Source organism: Oreochromis niloticus, linkage group LG6, assembly GCF_001858045.2.
Source record: "Oreochromis niloticus isolate F11D_XX linkage group LG6, O_niloticus_UMD_NMBU, whole genome shotgun sequence".
Classification (NCBI taxonomy): Eukaryota; Metazoa; Chordata; class Actinopteri; order Cichliformes; family Cichlidae; genus Oreochromis; species Oreochromis niloticus.
The window spans coordinates 14,405,586-14,422,658 of NC_031971.2; the positions used below are offsets into that span (position 1 = coordinate 14,405,586).

The 17,073-nt window shown below is 41.4% G+C and overlaps 1 protein-coding gene across 8 annotated transcripts in view; it reads right to left on the reverse strand.

The window, feature by feature from the left end:
• fat1a (FAT atypical cadherin 1a) overlaps positions 1-17,073 on the reverse strand; it is an 84,820-nt gene that overhangs the window by 24,560 nt on the left and 43,187 nt on the right. For 6 of the 8 annotated variants that reach the window (XR_002062444.2, XR_003220639.1, XM_019360091.2 and 3 more), the window contains exons 6-13: positions 16,179-16,395; positions 14,903-14,971; positions 14,175-14,314; positions 6,364-6,639; positions 5,990-6,200; positions 1,450-5,523; positions 661-857; positions 387-540 (exon numbers count right to left, since the gene is read on the reverse strand). Coding sequence is in view for 6 of the 8 variants with exons in the window: in XM_019360091.2 (XP_019215636.1) it covers positions 387-540; positions 661-857; positions 1,450-5,523; positions 5,990-6,200; positions 6,364-6,639; positions 14,175-14,314; positions 14,903-14,971; positions 16,179-16,395 (5,338 nt within the window). In the remaining 2 variants the exon portion in view is untranslated. The remainder of the gene's footprint in view (positions 1-386; positions 541-660; positions 858-1,449; positions 5,524-5,989; positions 6,201-6,363; positions 6,640-14,174; positions 14,315-14,902; positions 14,972-16,178; positions 16,396-17,073) is intronic. The other 2 variants (XM_013274106.3, XM_003449696.5) reach the window with 1 other exon arrangement.

Below are 17,073 nucleotides of genomic sequence, written 5' to 3' on the forward strand. Positions count from 1 at the left end.
ACTCACACACGCAGACACACAAACAATAACTTTTTTCCCCGACAATTCTCATGTAAAACATAAAACTGCTGTCACGCTGAGCTGCCTTTCAGATTGTGTGGCTCCAAGCAGAGGGCTAAGCGTGTTTCATGAGTGACTTTAGCATGAGTGTCCTGCATACTGTTCCCATAATAATCATAAATGCATTCAACACAGCTGGAAAGCAATCTAACTCAATGACTGCGGACACAGATGGACTCATAAAGAAAGAAGAGACAAATTACTCACATAAAATATAAACAGAGCACATGCTTTTCCACTGAGTTTAGAACACCACACGATCTACGCTCTCTTTTTTTTCACAGAGCGGTATTTAAGCAAATGTCTTTTACCCCACAGATACACACCTGTGACAAAGTCAATGATGAACAATTCCGATCCAACTCCCTGGAGCTCATAAGAGATTTGGGCGTTTGAGCGGATGTCAGCATCTGTGGCAGAAACCTGCAAAATGAGCCTGCCTGCAGGGGAGTCCTCTGGGACGCTTTCGCTGTATACAGACTGGAAGGCAGGTACAGGAGGGGGAAAATGGAAGAGGGGAAGAAATCAAAGTGAATACCAAGAAAACTCACAACAAAGCAAATGAAATTAAGAGCAGAACCAGAGCAAAGAGGACTTTACCTTATCGCATACTGGACTGTTGTCATTGGCGTCGAGCACCTTGACCTCTACAACAGCTTTGGCAGTGAAGATGCCATCACTGGCAGTAATGTTAAGGAGGTAATTGTCCTTTTCTTCACGGTCCAGGGGCTTCCTGACAGAGACCTTCCATTCATTCTGAATATGTTCAATGGCAAACTGGCCTTGTGGGTCTCCTCCTGTTTGGGGTTAAAGACAAATATTCCACTTTAGCATGAACAGCAACCAAGAAGCAGGAAGCAACCTAAGTTGTTAAAAAGAAACAAGGCTACAGGATTTGTCCTCAGTTAATTATTCCTGCAATCATAATCTGAATATTCGCTGTTACTTCGCAGAATAATTTCCAATATTTACACCAAAAATTATTGGTAGGCAAGCAATCTGCAAACTAAGGAGAGGAAACTGTACATCGGCTAATGATCATGCTGGTTTCTGATTTCTCTTGACTTCACATACATATTCACAGTTTCTAATTAGCACCACAGGAAGTACTTTTGCCCAGTCTATTTCAAAGCGCTATTCAGATAATTATACATTTCTGTAGTATAATGACCTAAATATTTGTTTAGAGCTTGAGCAGATTAGGCAATAACTCAGACTCTTAACAGATAACAGGACTGTGTAATGTCTCAAAGATGAGATATTATCATGATATTAAGTGGCGTGAATGCATAATCCCCCCCTAAGCTCTGTTTATGAAAAACTGCTACACAAAGGAGAGTAAACTCCTGGCTTACTAATTATCAGTTTTACAAAATAATAAATACCCACCTGTGATGAAGAAGTCGACTTGTTTATTAATGTCTTCAGAATCATCATCTGTGGTGCTGAGGATAGCAATCACTCCACTCGGAGGAGGGTCGTCTTCGCTGACTGTGCCTTTGTAGATCTCCGCAGTGAAGCGGGGTGGGTTGTCATTCACGTCACCAACTGTTACCTCCACTGTGGTTCCAGTAATTAGTTGGACTTTCTCCCCTTGGTCCGTTGCTAAGATGGAAATTTTGTATTTGTCAGTCTTTTCACGGTCAAGCTCTTTTAAGGTGGTCACCCATCCAGTCTCACTATTGACTGCAAACAGCTCAGGGATCTCGGGCGAGTTCTGTTTGGGGTCAAGGCTGTAAATGATCCGGCCGTTGGTTCCAGAGTCTTGGTCAATGGCTTTGACCTGGATAACTTGAGTCCCACTTGGAAGGTTTTCCACAACGACAGCCTCATAAGGGTTTGCCTCAAAGACTGGTGTGTTATCATTCACATCCTTCACCTGGATGTTTACATTTACAGATGCAACTATCTCAAAATTTTCATAGTTGGTTTGGGCAAGCAGAGTGAGCTGGTACCATTTGGTTGTCTCATGATCGAGGTTCTTCTGAAGCTTCAGCGCTCCACTATCTCGATCTACAACAAACATTTCACCTTCATTGCTCTCAGGATTGTTGCCCTTTACTAGGCTGTAAAGAACTGGTTGCTCACTCACAGCCTGAATCACATCTATCTCTGTGCCAATAGGAAGGTCTTCAGGTATCGTGTAACGATAATGTGGTTCGGCAAATTTGGGAATTGGCGTCTCTGGTGCAACGATCCTGATGTAAACCTGTACAACAGAATATTTGGGTGGGTTTCCGGTATCCTTTGCCCTCACAAAAAACGCATACAGTTCATTTTCAAGGCCAATGAGGCTTTCTTTGGTTACAATGACCCCAGAGGTTGGGTGGATTTCAAAGTTTTCCTCGACATTTTCAGCATCTGCCTCAATTGAATATTCGATGTCAGCATTGCTTCCTTCATCCGTGTCTGAAGCAGCAACTTTAACCACAGAGGTTCCTCTCGGGACGTCTGATGCAATGGTGGCTTTGTACTCACCTGCCCTGAATTGTGGGGCATTATCATTGGCATCAGTAAGAATTACATTGACAATACTGAAGCCTACTTTTGCACCACCATCTTTAGCCATGAGAGAAATAGGAATAACCTTCTCTTCTGTATTTTCACGATCGAGGCTCTCCAAAGTGAAAATCTCTCCATTTTCATTGATAGAAAACTTGTCCTTTGCAAAGTCATTGATAATCTGATATGTTATTTGTCCATAAATGCCTTCATCGTCATCGGTCGCCTTTGCCTCTGCTACCAAGGTACCAACAGGTGAATTCTCAACAAGCTCTGCCAAATAGTCCACCTGAGAAAAGGTGGGGCTGTGGAAGTTGGCACCAATAACTTTCACGGTGACGAGGGCTGAGCTTCTGAATACACCATCCGACACCGATACGTTAAGATTGTAAAGAGGTTGCATATGTGGCCTGCGGTGGTTGGAAATGGTGATGTCACCGGTGCGTTTGTTAATGGCAAAGTTCTGATCTTCATTTCCAGATATTATCGAAAACTGCAACTTATTTGTGTCTGAGCTGTCAGGATCAGATGCTTGGACTTGACTGACAAAGTGCCCACGTGGCGCCAGTTCGCTGATGGTAGTTCTGTAAGTATGCTCGGTAAAAACTGGAGCGTTGTCGTTCAGATCAGTAACATCTATTGTCACGATGATGTCACTAGAAAGTGCTGGAACTCCTCCATCGACCACACGTACTCTCAGCTTGTGTTGCTGGATCTCTTCATGATCGAGAACTTGAGCTGTAGAAATGATTCCTGTGTTGCGGTCAATGGTAAAATAATCAGAACTCTTACCCCGTTCCTCAACCAACTGAAAAAATACTTCTTGGTTATTACCAGTATCGGAATCTTTGGCGTCAACTTGCAAAACAGATGTGCCGATAACAGAGGCCTCCGAAATATTGGCATAGTAGGTCTTTGACAGGAACACAGGAGCGTTGTCGTTGACATCTTCCAGAATGATATCAACAAAGACCTCGGAGTGTGCTCCAGTTAGAGAGTCTGTGGCTCTTACATTTAACTTATAGGCAGGATGCGTCTCAAAGTCCAAAGGCTGAATCACATGAATGACGCCTGTGTTGAAATCAATTGAGAACTGTTTGAAAGGATCTCCCTCGGAGATGGTGTACACAATACGAGGGCCTTCAGAATCGTTGGCCTGTACGTGAAGCACAGGGGAGTGTAACTGAATGTTCTCAGGGATTTCAATGCTGTAAAACGGTTTCTCAAACACAGGCATTGCTTTGTTCACAACTCTTACTGGCACTTCTATTTCTGCTGACAGAGCTGGTTGTCCACTGTCCTTTGCCATAACAACAATAACAAAGTTTGTGTTAAGGGCTTCTTTCTCAAATTTATTTTTAAGTGAGATTTCACCAGATGGGCTAATTTGAAAGTGGTCATGCTGCTCCTTCAGCTGATACTGGATGTTTGCATTCGGGCCTATGTCTTTATCCACTGCCGTCACCTGCCGAATGACCTGGCCTTCCTCTGCATCCACCTGAACCAGGGCGTGATAGGGAAGATTCACGAACATAGGTGCGTTGTCATTTATGTCCTCCACAGTCACAGTTACTAAAACATGAGCTTTATCTTCAGATTGGTCTTCTCTTGTGACCTCAACAACTATATCAAATGTGTCCTGTGCTTCACGATCAAATGGGATTCCGGTGGTTGAGACGACTCCGGATGTGCGGCTGATTTCAAATCTGCTGTCAGGGTTTAATATTTTATAGAACAAGGGCTCATTCACCTGATTCCCAACAGCAGCAATGACCGCTAGAGTCTTCTTCTCAGAGGAATTTTCTCGGATGTAGGCTTTGTAAGATTCCCGGGTGAACTTCAGCTTGCTCTCCTTGTTTTCCTGTACACTGATCTTCACTACAGCAACACTGGCAAATCTACCATCAGAAACCCTAACCTTTAACTCATATCTGCTCCGAAGCTGTGTGACATTCTGAATGGAGATTATTCCAGTGATGGGATCCATTTTAAATTTATCACCAATATTTCCCTCAGAGATGGAGAAGAGAAGTTTGGAGTTAGGCCCAGAGTCTGCATCTGTAGCACTGACTTGAATGACTTCTACCCCTTTGTATGTTGGCACTATAACAGTTGCCTCATACTGCTCTTGGCTTAAAACTGGTGCGCAATCATTAACATCAATTACTTCAATGGTCACATTGGCTGTGGTCTCTGCAAACAGCCGTGGCATTCCTAGATCATGGACCTGGACTGTGAAGCGGAAAACACTCCTCTGTTCGTAATCCAAAGGTGATGTAATTCTGATGGCTCCAGTGCTCGAGTCAATTGCGAAATAGTTATGTGCAAATGGTTCAACAATTTGATAGATGAGCATGGCATTCTGATCACAATCGGCATCAGTGGCGTGAATGACAAAAGGTGTGTTTTCACGGGTCAGTACAACACTATTGATGAGGGCCGACTCGCTGATTACACCCTGAAATTCCCTCTGGTCAAAGACTGGAGCATTGTCGTTTTCATCCTTTAGATGAATCGTAAGTGTTGTGTTGCTGGCAAGTCCAGCCATGTTGGTGCCCTGTATGATAAGCTTGTATTCAGCGATGGTTTCATAATCTAAAGCTTTTTGTGTTACAACCACTCCCGAGTTTGGATTTATATCAAACGCATTGTTGATGTTGCCACCTTTTATTTGATAGAAAACAGACGACTGGCTGACGGCTGTGACCGAAGTCACGAAACTTCCAGGAAGGGCTGATTCGCTCACTTCTGCAGAAAAAGCCTCTCCGGTAAATCTGGGGACTGCATTGTCAGAAACCGTTACCAGAACGTGCACGGTGGTTGTATTTGACAGTGGAGGTACTCCGTTATCTGATGCCTTAACAGTGAGTTCAAATGTTGTCTTGCTGTTGCGATCAAGCTCTTTGGCTACTGTAATTGTCCCGAGGACAGGGTCTATAGCAAATGAGTTGGCAACATTTCCTGTAAGAGAAAAGACAAAAGAAGAATATATTTTTCTGTATGTTGTCCTGGAAAGATGTGTTTAATGAGCACTGGATTGTACTAGAAGTTTATCAATCTAAGTCATAAGACTGGCTCAAAACAGAAGGAGCAACAATGCATCATATTCCCATCTCAGCTACTTCAAATATGCACATATACAAACGCAAAGTCTAACTGAAGCATGTCTCTTGTTTTCACATAACAGATTATTGTAGGAGAGATTCTGAGTGGGATGTGCCCATTTCCCACATATTTGAAGATCCCCTAAACAAAATATTCAATATTCTCAGAGTATTTCATTCATATCCAGAGGGCAGCAGTACTGATGACTCATACATTTTTATGAGATGATTTCATTTGCAATGTTTTGCAATGAAAGATTTTTGCTATGAGGGGAAAAAATGGGGGTTAAAAAGAGTAGCATTGTAACTTAGCGTGCATTCACCTGATTCAATGTGGTAGACAACCTCTGCATTAGAGCCCTTGTCTTTGTCAAGAGCTGTAACCTGGAGCACCGCCGTGCCTACGGCAGCAGATTCAAACACTCGACCGGAGTATGGTGTGCCTATGAACCAGGGTGCATTGTCATTGGTGTCGTCCACATTGACAATAACACGCACAAGGTTCCTCTTAACAGGAATGTCCTGATCTCGAACCTATAAAGTTCATTTTTTATGAAAGAGAAGGACACACAGGGGAGGAGAAAGAGCAGCGATTAGTGTCAGTGCCTTATACTAATTTCTTGAATGTTTAACTTTAAAACAGTGAAAACAATTTGAACATGAACAAAGTTGAAAGTCTGTTTCCATCGATCCATACCATGACAGTCAGGATGTGACGATGCATGGTCTCATGATCCAGTCGTTCAGTGGTATACAGAGTGCCGGTTCCTGGGTCTAGCCGGAACTTCCTCAGGCTAAATGGATCAGTGCTGCTCAGGAGTGTAAAGGTCAGTTTGTTCTTCTCGTCTCTGTCCACAGCACTGATCTGCAGGACCTCGGTCCCTGCTGGTTTGTCTTCAGGGACATTCACGACATAAACATTCTCAGAAAACTCTGGCCGGTGGTTGTTGGTGTCAATGACACGAATAAGCACCTACAGGAGAAAAATAAATTGCACGCAAAGTTACATTTTTACACTTGACTTAATTCATATCACAAAGGATAAGTGCAAAAATATTTTAGTGGCTGTTATGTAAGGTTTTTTTAGATTTTGTCAAAAAGTGCTGTGAGCCATTATTCAATAAAAAGCATCAAGAGGATATTTCTAAAGCACCCAAATGACAAGGGTCAGGGTTAAGTTTACATATGCAAAATTATAATTGTTTCAATGACCAACTGATCAGTGGCGACACAATTGTGTGCTTGTAATTGTATTTGATTGTCTTGAACCAAATAATGATTTCCAAACAATAAAGCTTCCGGTAAATGATTAGGTATCACAGCTCTGGCACATGCTTCAACACTGCTCAGTACTATGGTCAAAAGATATGCAAGTAACACTTTTACCTTTATTTTATAATCATTTCTCTCACTTTGGTCTGCACACATTCACACATATACACTATATAATTTTCAAATCGCTTTCCTGAGCTCTGCAAAAATAAGCAGTAGTGTGTTGACACAGACGCCATCGATCCATGTGATGGCAAAAGCAATAATTTAACTGAATGGCCACTTGATGCTGCTAAGAGTCAATCAATGCTGAATAACCGCAATGAATCTAAATGAATTCTGAGCTACATACATGAGCAGTTCATGAAAGAGAGAGTGCATGTGTGAGAAATCAAATGATCGGGGAGTGCTGAAGTAAGTCCAGTGATCCCACTATGCCTCTGTATTAGAAAGTCTGAAACAAATATAACTTTGAGGATATGCAGAGTGTTACTTTTGTGCTAATATTGCTACCCCTTCTAATATTTTCAAAGGCTACGCTTTATGAAACTAATTTTTACACATGCACGCTTCTTTCTTTGGATAATGTGCAAAGTGTAGTTTACTGTGCTTTTCCCCCAACACACACAACAAAGAATCTAACATCCCCAAACTGTAAAATTCCACTGGGAGCATGTTTTATCAACACCAGCCACTCGTCTACTGGACTTCCGACAGAGGATTATGGAGAGCTGCTGGAATGCGATCTCTGTTTCCCAGACCAGCGAGGGACTTCTACCGTTGCCAAACATGGTGAACAAAGGGATCAGCCCAGATTAGACACCTGCATACCAGACACCAGGGGGTGATGTCCCGTAAGGAAAACAGTCGATGCTGACCTGTTTGGTGCAGGAAGACTGAAGGGGGCTTAAATCACAAAAGCTCTGACCAGGTAACGGCTCACAACTGACTGGGGTTTGTCAGATCTCTGGTCAAAACAACTGCCCACTGTTGTTTGTTGTCATAATACCGTTTGCTGAGCACTGTGAGCCTATATCAGAGACAAATATAGACTCAACCTGACAGGACTGATAACATTTACAATCTGCTCTGTGCTGTGATGCTGGCAATGCTGCTGAGGCTCACAGATGTCATCTTGCAGGGGGAGCATTGGGCTGCTTGCTGTTTGTTAGTGCAGTAATCTTGCCACAAGTCATGTGTCATAGGCAACCCATATCACACTGTTAATAAGAACGAAGGTAAAAAATAAATAAAAATCCTTTTTAATGTGACATCAAATCTCAAAAAACGTATCAATCTAGGCCTGTGGTGCATGTTGCACGCTCAGCAACATGACAAACTATCTCACTATAAACATGTGTTCCCATGTAAACGCAGACATCATATAGAATAAGATTGCCGATGCCTTCTAATCCACCTTTTACATGCTCTGACGCAAACGCTTGCACGTACCCACGCACACACACCAGGAGAGGCTCCTAAGTTGCACACTTCCACACATACATCCACACAAAGAGGCTGCCCAATGTGTCTCAATCTGGCCAGCGTCAGATAACACGCCTTGTGAATAGTGAGTAAGGTGGCGAGAACTGATAGCGCCGTCGAGAAGGAGAAAGGATGGAATCTGGTCAGTGGTATCTGCATCTATCCACAGTGTACAAATCTATACCATTTAAAATGCCCACAAAAAGCTATTCACACCCACCTCACACCCCTATATGTGCACAAACTTCCCTCTCCTTCTCCCTTTGCAAGAAAGCTCCACAGCACTTCAAAGGGACTTTGCCCCCAAACATCACAAAAGCAGCATGATACAGCCTGACCGCAGCAGAAACGCTGGTGTAGAAGGAAACTCTGTAGTCTTTGTATATGGCTTCCTCTGGGAAAGCTGAGAAGGAACGAGGTTGGGACTGAGACACAGACGTGACAGATGGAGATACTAAAGAGGAAAAAGTGCTGTGACAGTAAGATGATGGAAAAGAAGATAAGTGACAGTGAAAATCTAAAGGCGGCTAAGGGAACTAGTCAAATTTAGAAAACAGGTTGTGGAAGGGGGGAAAAATACAAATAAAAGATGTGACTGAAAAAAAAAGACTGAAAAAAGTTCCTGATACAATAATGAGCTTTGATACTGAAGGTAAAAAAAAAAAAAAAATCTTGCAAGTATGAGTAAATAAACTCAACGGTCGAGTGAGACATAAAGAGAGTCTTTGTAATGTGAACTGAGATAACAGAAGAAACAGGAGACCAGGAACAGATTGTGAGCAGAACAGCTTGAGGTACTTCTGCACGGCCAAAGGAGGATGCCATATAGCTGGAGACGGGGTGGGTGGGTGGGGGGACTGGGCTGCATGCCGAGGCTGCCTTGTTGGCGCAGCTCCTGGCTATGAGGTGCCCGAGCTGGAATGCGGCACCCCTCGTCTACATCAGCTGATACTTCAGCGACGCCTTCATAGATCTACAACGGTCATACGGAAAGAACGACAGACTGGCCCACTGTTTTCCAAAGACCTCCCACAAACCAGAGGCCCTCACACTGATATTACCACTGGAGCCCCCAGAGGGCTGGATTAAAAATCATTTTCAATTTTCAGCTCATAGTGTGTCATTTTAATTTGAAAAAAGAAAAAGATGTACAAGAACAAAAGCGTATTTAAAACAGTGCCTCCTGAATTACAAAACACCTTTTTTTGTGAGGTATTCAGAACAGGACACGGGGGAGCTTTTCATTGTGCTCATTGTCCTCCTGTGCCATGCGTAGGAGAGGAAGCCCCCCTGCCAGGTGGCAGGTTCTGGGCAAAGGGGGGCCACTGGCACCGAGTACTCAAACATGTTCCCAAAACAAGATTAACAGAGCCCACTATCCACACAGGTCCAGCACTCCTGTTTGCACTTTATTCTACCCAAACAGAATTATCATCATCTCTGAAGGCATAGCCAAGAAAGATAAAGATTTCTGAAAAAAACTGAGAAAAACAGAAAGAAAGACAAAAGGGGGCTAGAAAAAGATGGAGAACAAAAAGAAAAGGAAAAAAAACATTCCTAGGAGAAAGAAAATAGGCCAGCACGTCTGGCAGCACAGCTTCCACATGACTTTGATTTGAGGAATATATAAGTCCGACTTTTGAGGTTTCATAAGGTGCACTGTGTGTGTGTATGTGTGTGTGTGTGCGCGTGTGTGTGTGTGTGTGTGTGTGTATGTGTGTGATAGAGCAGATCTAATTTGCAGTGAAACAAATTTCCCACCTGTGGGACTAATAAAGGCCATCTTATCTTATCTTAAATTCTGTGGGAGTTGTTTTGGAAATAAACAACATATTATCCCCAAAGAAAAAGTCATACTCAACAATTAACAACTCATTGGCACGTTTTCCTGCTGAAATCCTGTCTTCTTGGACTGATTTTAGTGTTGCGAGCACAGAGGTGAGCAAATTCATTACTCAGCATAATCTGGTGTTTGGTGTTTAATCCCAACATTGTACAATCGGGACGATTAGCCGGGGGATTTACATTACTAGGCCGCCATCAAAAGCAAGCGAACCTGCCTTCAGGCGTAAATTAATACATTTCACTGTAGCCTGACACATTATTTTAAAAATCGAACACGATTATATAAAACAGCTACAAAAACCATTCACTTCCCAGTAAGAGTAGAGCTGACAGTGAAAGAGAGCGATCCCCTGACGCCAGAGCAAATGGCGTGAATGCCATGACAAAACAAGGCGGTAGCCAAAACACTCAGATCACACAGTGTTCCAAATCTTCAGGGCCTTTACAACATTCCCAACAATACGGGACAGTCAACCGGCATTCATTCATTAACTCATGTGAAAACTTGATCCTATCCCCAAGACCTGTGGTTCTTTTTAATAGCAATAAGTAAAAATAATTGCTTGTTTTCACTGCAGTCTATATTTTTGGACTGTTGGTTCAATTTATTTTCCCTGCTTTTTAAGATATCAAATGAATTGAATGATTATTGGCTTAACAGGTCTGGAGCTGATAGACATCACCAAAGACCAGTTTGCCTCCTCTGTGGTGTTTTGCCGGGCCTTTGTTTGTTCTTTGCTATTCCTGCCTTTAGTTTAGTTTTCAGCAAGTAAATCTGGTTTGATGAGATTGAGATCAGGTAACTGACTTGGCCACTGCAAATTATTCTGGTTCATTGCTTTCTAAAGCATCTGAGTTGCTTTCAAAGTATGCTTGTATGACTGTGCATCTGAACTGTGAAATGCCATTAAACCACTTTGCTGCATTTGAAAAAATAAATGAATAAAAATCCTTTTTGGGAAGAAAGTACAGCTGCTGCCTATTCTGTTACAGGTTAAGCTTACATTACCTCGTTATCGTGGACTCAAATAATGACACAGCTACCATATGGAGTGTGTTCTGCTGTTGGTGGAAGTGTGAATTAATTTTTCTTTACCATGGAAAAGTATCCTGCGATCATCCACCACTGTTGTCTTTATGAATGTCCAGGGTCTTTTGATTTAGCCAACTCCACCACCGTATTCTGATGATTTAGCAATTTGCAATGTTTCTGCTCTATAAGATAAATTTGCTTGGATTCTGCAGCCCAAGCAGTGCTCCTTTAACCACATGTTGATGTTTTACTGCAACAGCTTCCAAATTCATAGGGTCAAATTCTGATCCTTTATAATCTAGTAGCACATATCTTTGAAATTACATTTCTAAAAACACACATCCCTGACAAACTGTGCAGAAAATGGCAGTTAATGCAGTACTTTTGTTCAATCTCTCAAATTAAAAAAGAGAGTCTCCACTTTACTCTCATATTCATAATATTATTGTAACTTATTATGTTTCTGTACACATTTAAAAAGAAAGCATCAGTCTGGAAACATATATGGATCCAACTATTTTTAGTATATAGTCAAACTCTGGTAACAATATTCTTTACAAACAGTCTGTATACCTCTCTCAGTCACCGTTTGCCTGTCAGCATATCTACAGCAGCTGACCCACCTACAAATGTGGTTTATGGAGCGCACAAATTCAGTAAATCCTTTCCCTCGACAGAAAACAGCTGACCTATAGTGGCCAGTTGGGTATACAATATCATACACAGCACTCATCTGCAAGAGAGCAAATAAGTCACAGCTTCAATAGCAAGTACATAAATACACACATTTAAAACCTGCAGCCAATGAGAAAAACGTGTGTTCTGATATACATGTGACGCTCCTTCAACCTGTTTCAAATAAAGAAACTGATGGCTAATATGGAATAAATCATACAGCTAAGCATCCTTCAAAGTCATCATCACTCAATATTCTGTGAGCTGCACATGAAAGTTTTCAGATTTTGTGAAGGACGACACATTAAAATGAGACTATATGCTGGACTTCCGTTCCAAGAGTTCAATTTTTACTGCAGGACTTAAAAACACTAAAAGCTGATGAATACAATATTTTTCTGATATACTTTTATGCAATATGCTTTTAAAAAATGTCATGACATTAGTAAAAGTCTAGATGCTTGGAATTCGTACAATTATATACAAAAACAGAGATTTTGTGGGGGGTTTCTATATAAAGCCTAAATGAATTCATCCCCTACACTTGTAAAAGGGCTGCAAGTACAGAAGGTCCTGCTGAAAATCAGGCTACACTGAGAATTAGACCTTTTGAATAGGTTAACCTTTGAATGTGATTAATTGACTTAAAATGTCACTGCATACAATATCACTGAGAGGCTTTTAAATAAGTGTCTGTTGCCAGGGCTTTTAAGAAAGTGCTTTGCAGGCGGATGCAGAAAACAGTAACTTTGTGAGTGTTTTTTAAGGTTTTGCACTAAACTAAAGGACGTGCTGCTTCCGTGGATGAGCTGCAAAATGCCAGTGAAAGAAGCGCTTCATCCAAGGCTGAGTGGAGCACAGCAGCCAGATGATGAAAGGCTTTATTCATACAGAGTGACAACAAATAGATTCTTTTCCAGCTACAGTCCTCTGAAGCTCCCCTTTGAGGACAAAGGACAAAACATCTTGAATGCTGCCATCACACATGACCCAAACTACCATGTAAAAATGTTCAAAATCTCATGGACAAGGCATGACCGTCTGAACAAAGACAACTTGCATGCTCAAAAGCTTTTATCATGGCAGCTCAGCTTTCGTATCAGCCGGGGAGCAGCATACTGTATCTGTTGCATATTTAGTTATTCATTCCATTCAGAAAAGGCCGAGGCAATTTGTTCCTCTCGGAAAAAAGAAAGAGAAGGTCCACAGGTTCAGGGAGAGACACAGCAGAGGGGAGGAGTTGAGCGGGCTCAAGAATGCACACTTGAAAAAAAATAAAGACAAAAAAAAAAGACTTTGGCTAGACAGCACCATCATCACAGCAGCTCCGCATCAGGAATGAGACAATGGAAGATTCCTGGTGCTCAGTGCTCAACTGTGAAGGGGGAGAACAGAGGAAAAAGAGGAATGCCGCCTACCCCTATGACGACTTTAAAGTGGATTACAAAAACTTTCTTTCTCAAGTTTGTTTTTTGTCTTTTTGGGATATATATACTTAGTTGGGGCTTTTTGAGAAGGCTGATGACCCCCAGGAAATACAAATTTACAACCAGGATATGGTTAGCAGAAGCTTTTCAGAAGCAAAGCAAAAAAAAACACATCTGGCCGCTATGTCAAAAGGTTAAAAGTTCATCCACACTCACCTCTGTATTAAAGGGAGTCACAGAGTTACTAGTTGCCAACAAAAGAAAATTAGAAATTCACTGAGCAAATATAATATTCCCACATAAGACCCTAAGTAAGCAGTTACCAGAAGGATATGGATCCCCTTTATTCAACTCTTGCTAAGTGACTGAAGCCCACTTTACTAAAATATTTGTTCTTGCTGTTGTTGAAACATCTGTCTTCATATCTGATAAACAAAAAAGTAAAAAATCCTCATGCATAAACACAGGCAGCGCCATATAACGGAAAAACATCACAGCTTCACCACAACACATCCCATATCGTCTCATAGGTTTTGTGTCTCAGGTCAATTAGGTATATAATGAGGTTCACACATACAAAACGCCATTTTTCCTGCTCAGCTGAATGCAATGAGAGGACATCAGAACATCAACATATCCCAACAAACAAGACAGTTTAGCGCCCGCTTCACTCATTACCCTCCTCTTTACTCGTTCAATTTCTCATGAGGAAAACAGAACCATGACAACTGCCTCATCAGCCTCCAACCGCTTCATTAGTGTTTCAATTACCTGGGTGCTGACAGTTCGTGTCCCATCCGTGGCTTCCACTGTCAGGTTGTAATTTGATTTCTGCTCTGCGTCCAGGGGCCGTGCTACAATCAAGGTTCCGCTGGCCTTGCCCACGTCAAAGCGGCTGTCATAATTACCACCTGTGGAAGAACATGTTTTTTGTACAAACATGGAAAGACTGAAGATTAGAGACATATCACTGCTTAGTTCTGTGCATGTAGCAAGGTTATACAAACAGTAGATGGGGGCACAGAGATGGACACATAAACATCAATTTTCTGCTCTGCTGGAGTCGAAGATAATGAACAGATACGCTTACGCTGATGTCATTAGCTATCGGTGCAGATTTCCTGTTCTATCTAAACATTTCCCACATAATAGCCATTTCATGCAATTAACCAAAACACCGAAAAGTATGGGTACAAAAAGGCAAAGTGATGATTGGATAACAACACGACAGACATTTATAAAAAGACTTCTGAACTGTAATGGTGAACCATGAGGCAGTTGCTACAAATTGAAGCTCTAATTCACACACAGAATGAAGAGGAGGGTTTCCTAACCCCTGTGAGACTTTTAATCAGGTCACAGGTTTTAGTGGAAAAATGTGGCACAACATCAATCCCATAACACAACACAAGTCAACCACAGCCAACGGGCAGCACCAACAGACAATGCAGGATGATCTCTTAATATAGCACAGCCTATTAGGAGATCTCAGCAGATACCTTCTGCTGTACAGTTGTGGTCACAAGCCATCTGAAGGATGTAAAACATCTCAGTATCCTCTATGCCGTCTTGCAAATATCCAACCAAACAGAACATTCCAGAGAAAAAAGGGAAAGCAGTGAAAGAGCACGGAGAAAGAAGAGAAGAAAAAGAGATGTGTCAGTCAGACATTGATTAGAGGAAGGACAGGCTGGGAGGAAGGGAGAAGAGGCAGGCATTTCCAAACACAGTCTTTTTAAATCTCCTCATGCACACAGTGCCTACAATACAAAAAACAAAAGCAAACAAAGATGAATCATGTTTTAACACTTCAAAACACAGCTGCTAATTAAAACTGTAAGGAAATATACTACATGTCAGCCGCCTCACACAAAAAAAGCTAGGAAGAGTATCAATATTTATCGATTATGGCCGACTGATTCATGATGCAATTCGGTTATTTCAACAGCTTTACAAAGACAGGGAGCTGTAACTGCACAAGCAATAAAACTGAGAAAAATGGCCTCAAGTTTTCACACTGGCGAGTAAACTGCTTTAAAGAAATAAAGGCTCTAACACCTTTTAGGCGTATTTAGGCTGATTAAGAATCCACAGCTGCCACGGAGCTTACATAAGATCTCTAATCTTCAGCTGAAACATTTGTATTTACCTTTCTTTTTGCTTGTTTATTTGAGATTATTTACAGTCCAACTGGGGGGATTTATGTGCTTGTTTTACTCGTTTCTGCATGCCTACTAATATTATTTTCCATATGTTAAAATGTGGGCAAACAGAACGTGTGCTGAAAGCCAAAATGTCAGTGACTACATTGCTAAGACAAAGCAGCAATCAAAGAGGACATTGGGCATTATTCTCTATTATGACTGACTAGTTACACTGGAATTATCTGTCATACTGTACCTGATGTTTGCATCTTTATATGGTGCACATTTAATGGAAAAGTGTCTTTAATATGGAGAAAAATATGGAGAAAGTTTTTCAAAAAGTTTATTTTTTTGCATTTTGGGTGTGTTTTTCTAACATCACTACGAAAGGATTAATGCCAGCTGCTCAAATGAGTTATCAAATGCAATCTTATATAAGAAAGAGCTTAAAGCCTTAATGCACTATAAAAGATTTCTATTTAAAATTATTGTTTCTAATCATCCGCTCAGCCACACTACACACATACACTGTGTTAGTACTAAAGTGTTTCTCTATCTATAAAGCAGTAATTGAGCATTTATACAGCATGCATGCATTCAACATGAAATATGAATGTAAAGGAGACCCTACCTGTGATTTCAAACCACACGGGAACATCGGAGGATTCAGTGGCCACAACGCCCACCATGTGTGCCACAGGATCGCTTTCCATGACAGAAAAGGTGAAGGGGGACTCCTCAAAAGCCAGGGGAGCTGCATCGGCTGGCACTTGTGGTTTGGGAATCCACTCGATGTGCAGACGACAAGTGGAGGATTTCTGAGGTCGTCCATTGTCGACAGCTTTAATCTAAGAGAGGCAGACAATCGAAGTCTGTGTTACAAACTGTTATGCGATGGTTTTCCTCCAAATTACTTTCTGTGTAGCTCCAGAGGAGTTCATCGCTCAAGTACACTGAGATGTCTGCATCAGGATAAGCAACACCTTGTGTCTGGACTTCTTTGGTGATTCAAGCTTTAGTGAAGACTCTGTGTTTTGCATTATGAATTTTGTATTATGAAGCTACAGTGAGCAACTTTTGGAGACTTGAGTCTGCATATTAGAAAATTAGTATCACTACCAAATGAAATGTTTACAGCTAACAGTGTTCATGAAGATCCTGTTTTGGGTTTTTTTGTTTACCTTGCAGGTGGAAGATTGACAGGCAGCGTTCATTTTCACACACATAACACTTTTTTTCAACCAAATCTTAAGATACTCTTCAACAAAACAACTGACACTGATACAACTGTCAACAGCCAAAGTGCGATGTCACATCAGTGGCTGAAAAATTGGGATCTTAATAAACACAGCTGTTGAATCACAGCAAAAAAAAGAAAAGAAAACATAAATCCTAAGAATATCTTCTCACTGTTATTGCTAATGTATGGAACAAGCTCCCAAAAATTGCATATATAAATTATTTTTTCTTTAAGAAGAGTTAAATCCAGCAGTGTGTGCACCAATTAGCGTTCAGTGTCTCTTACA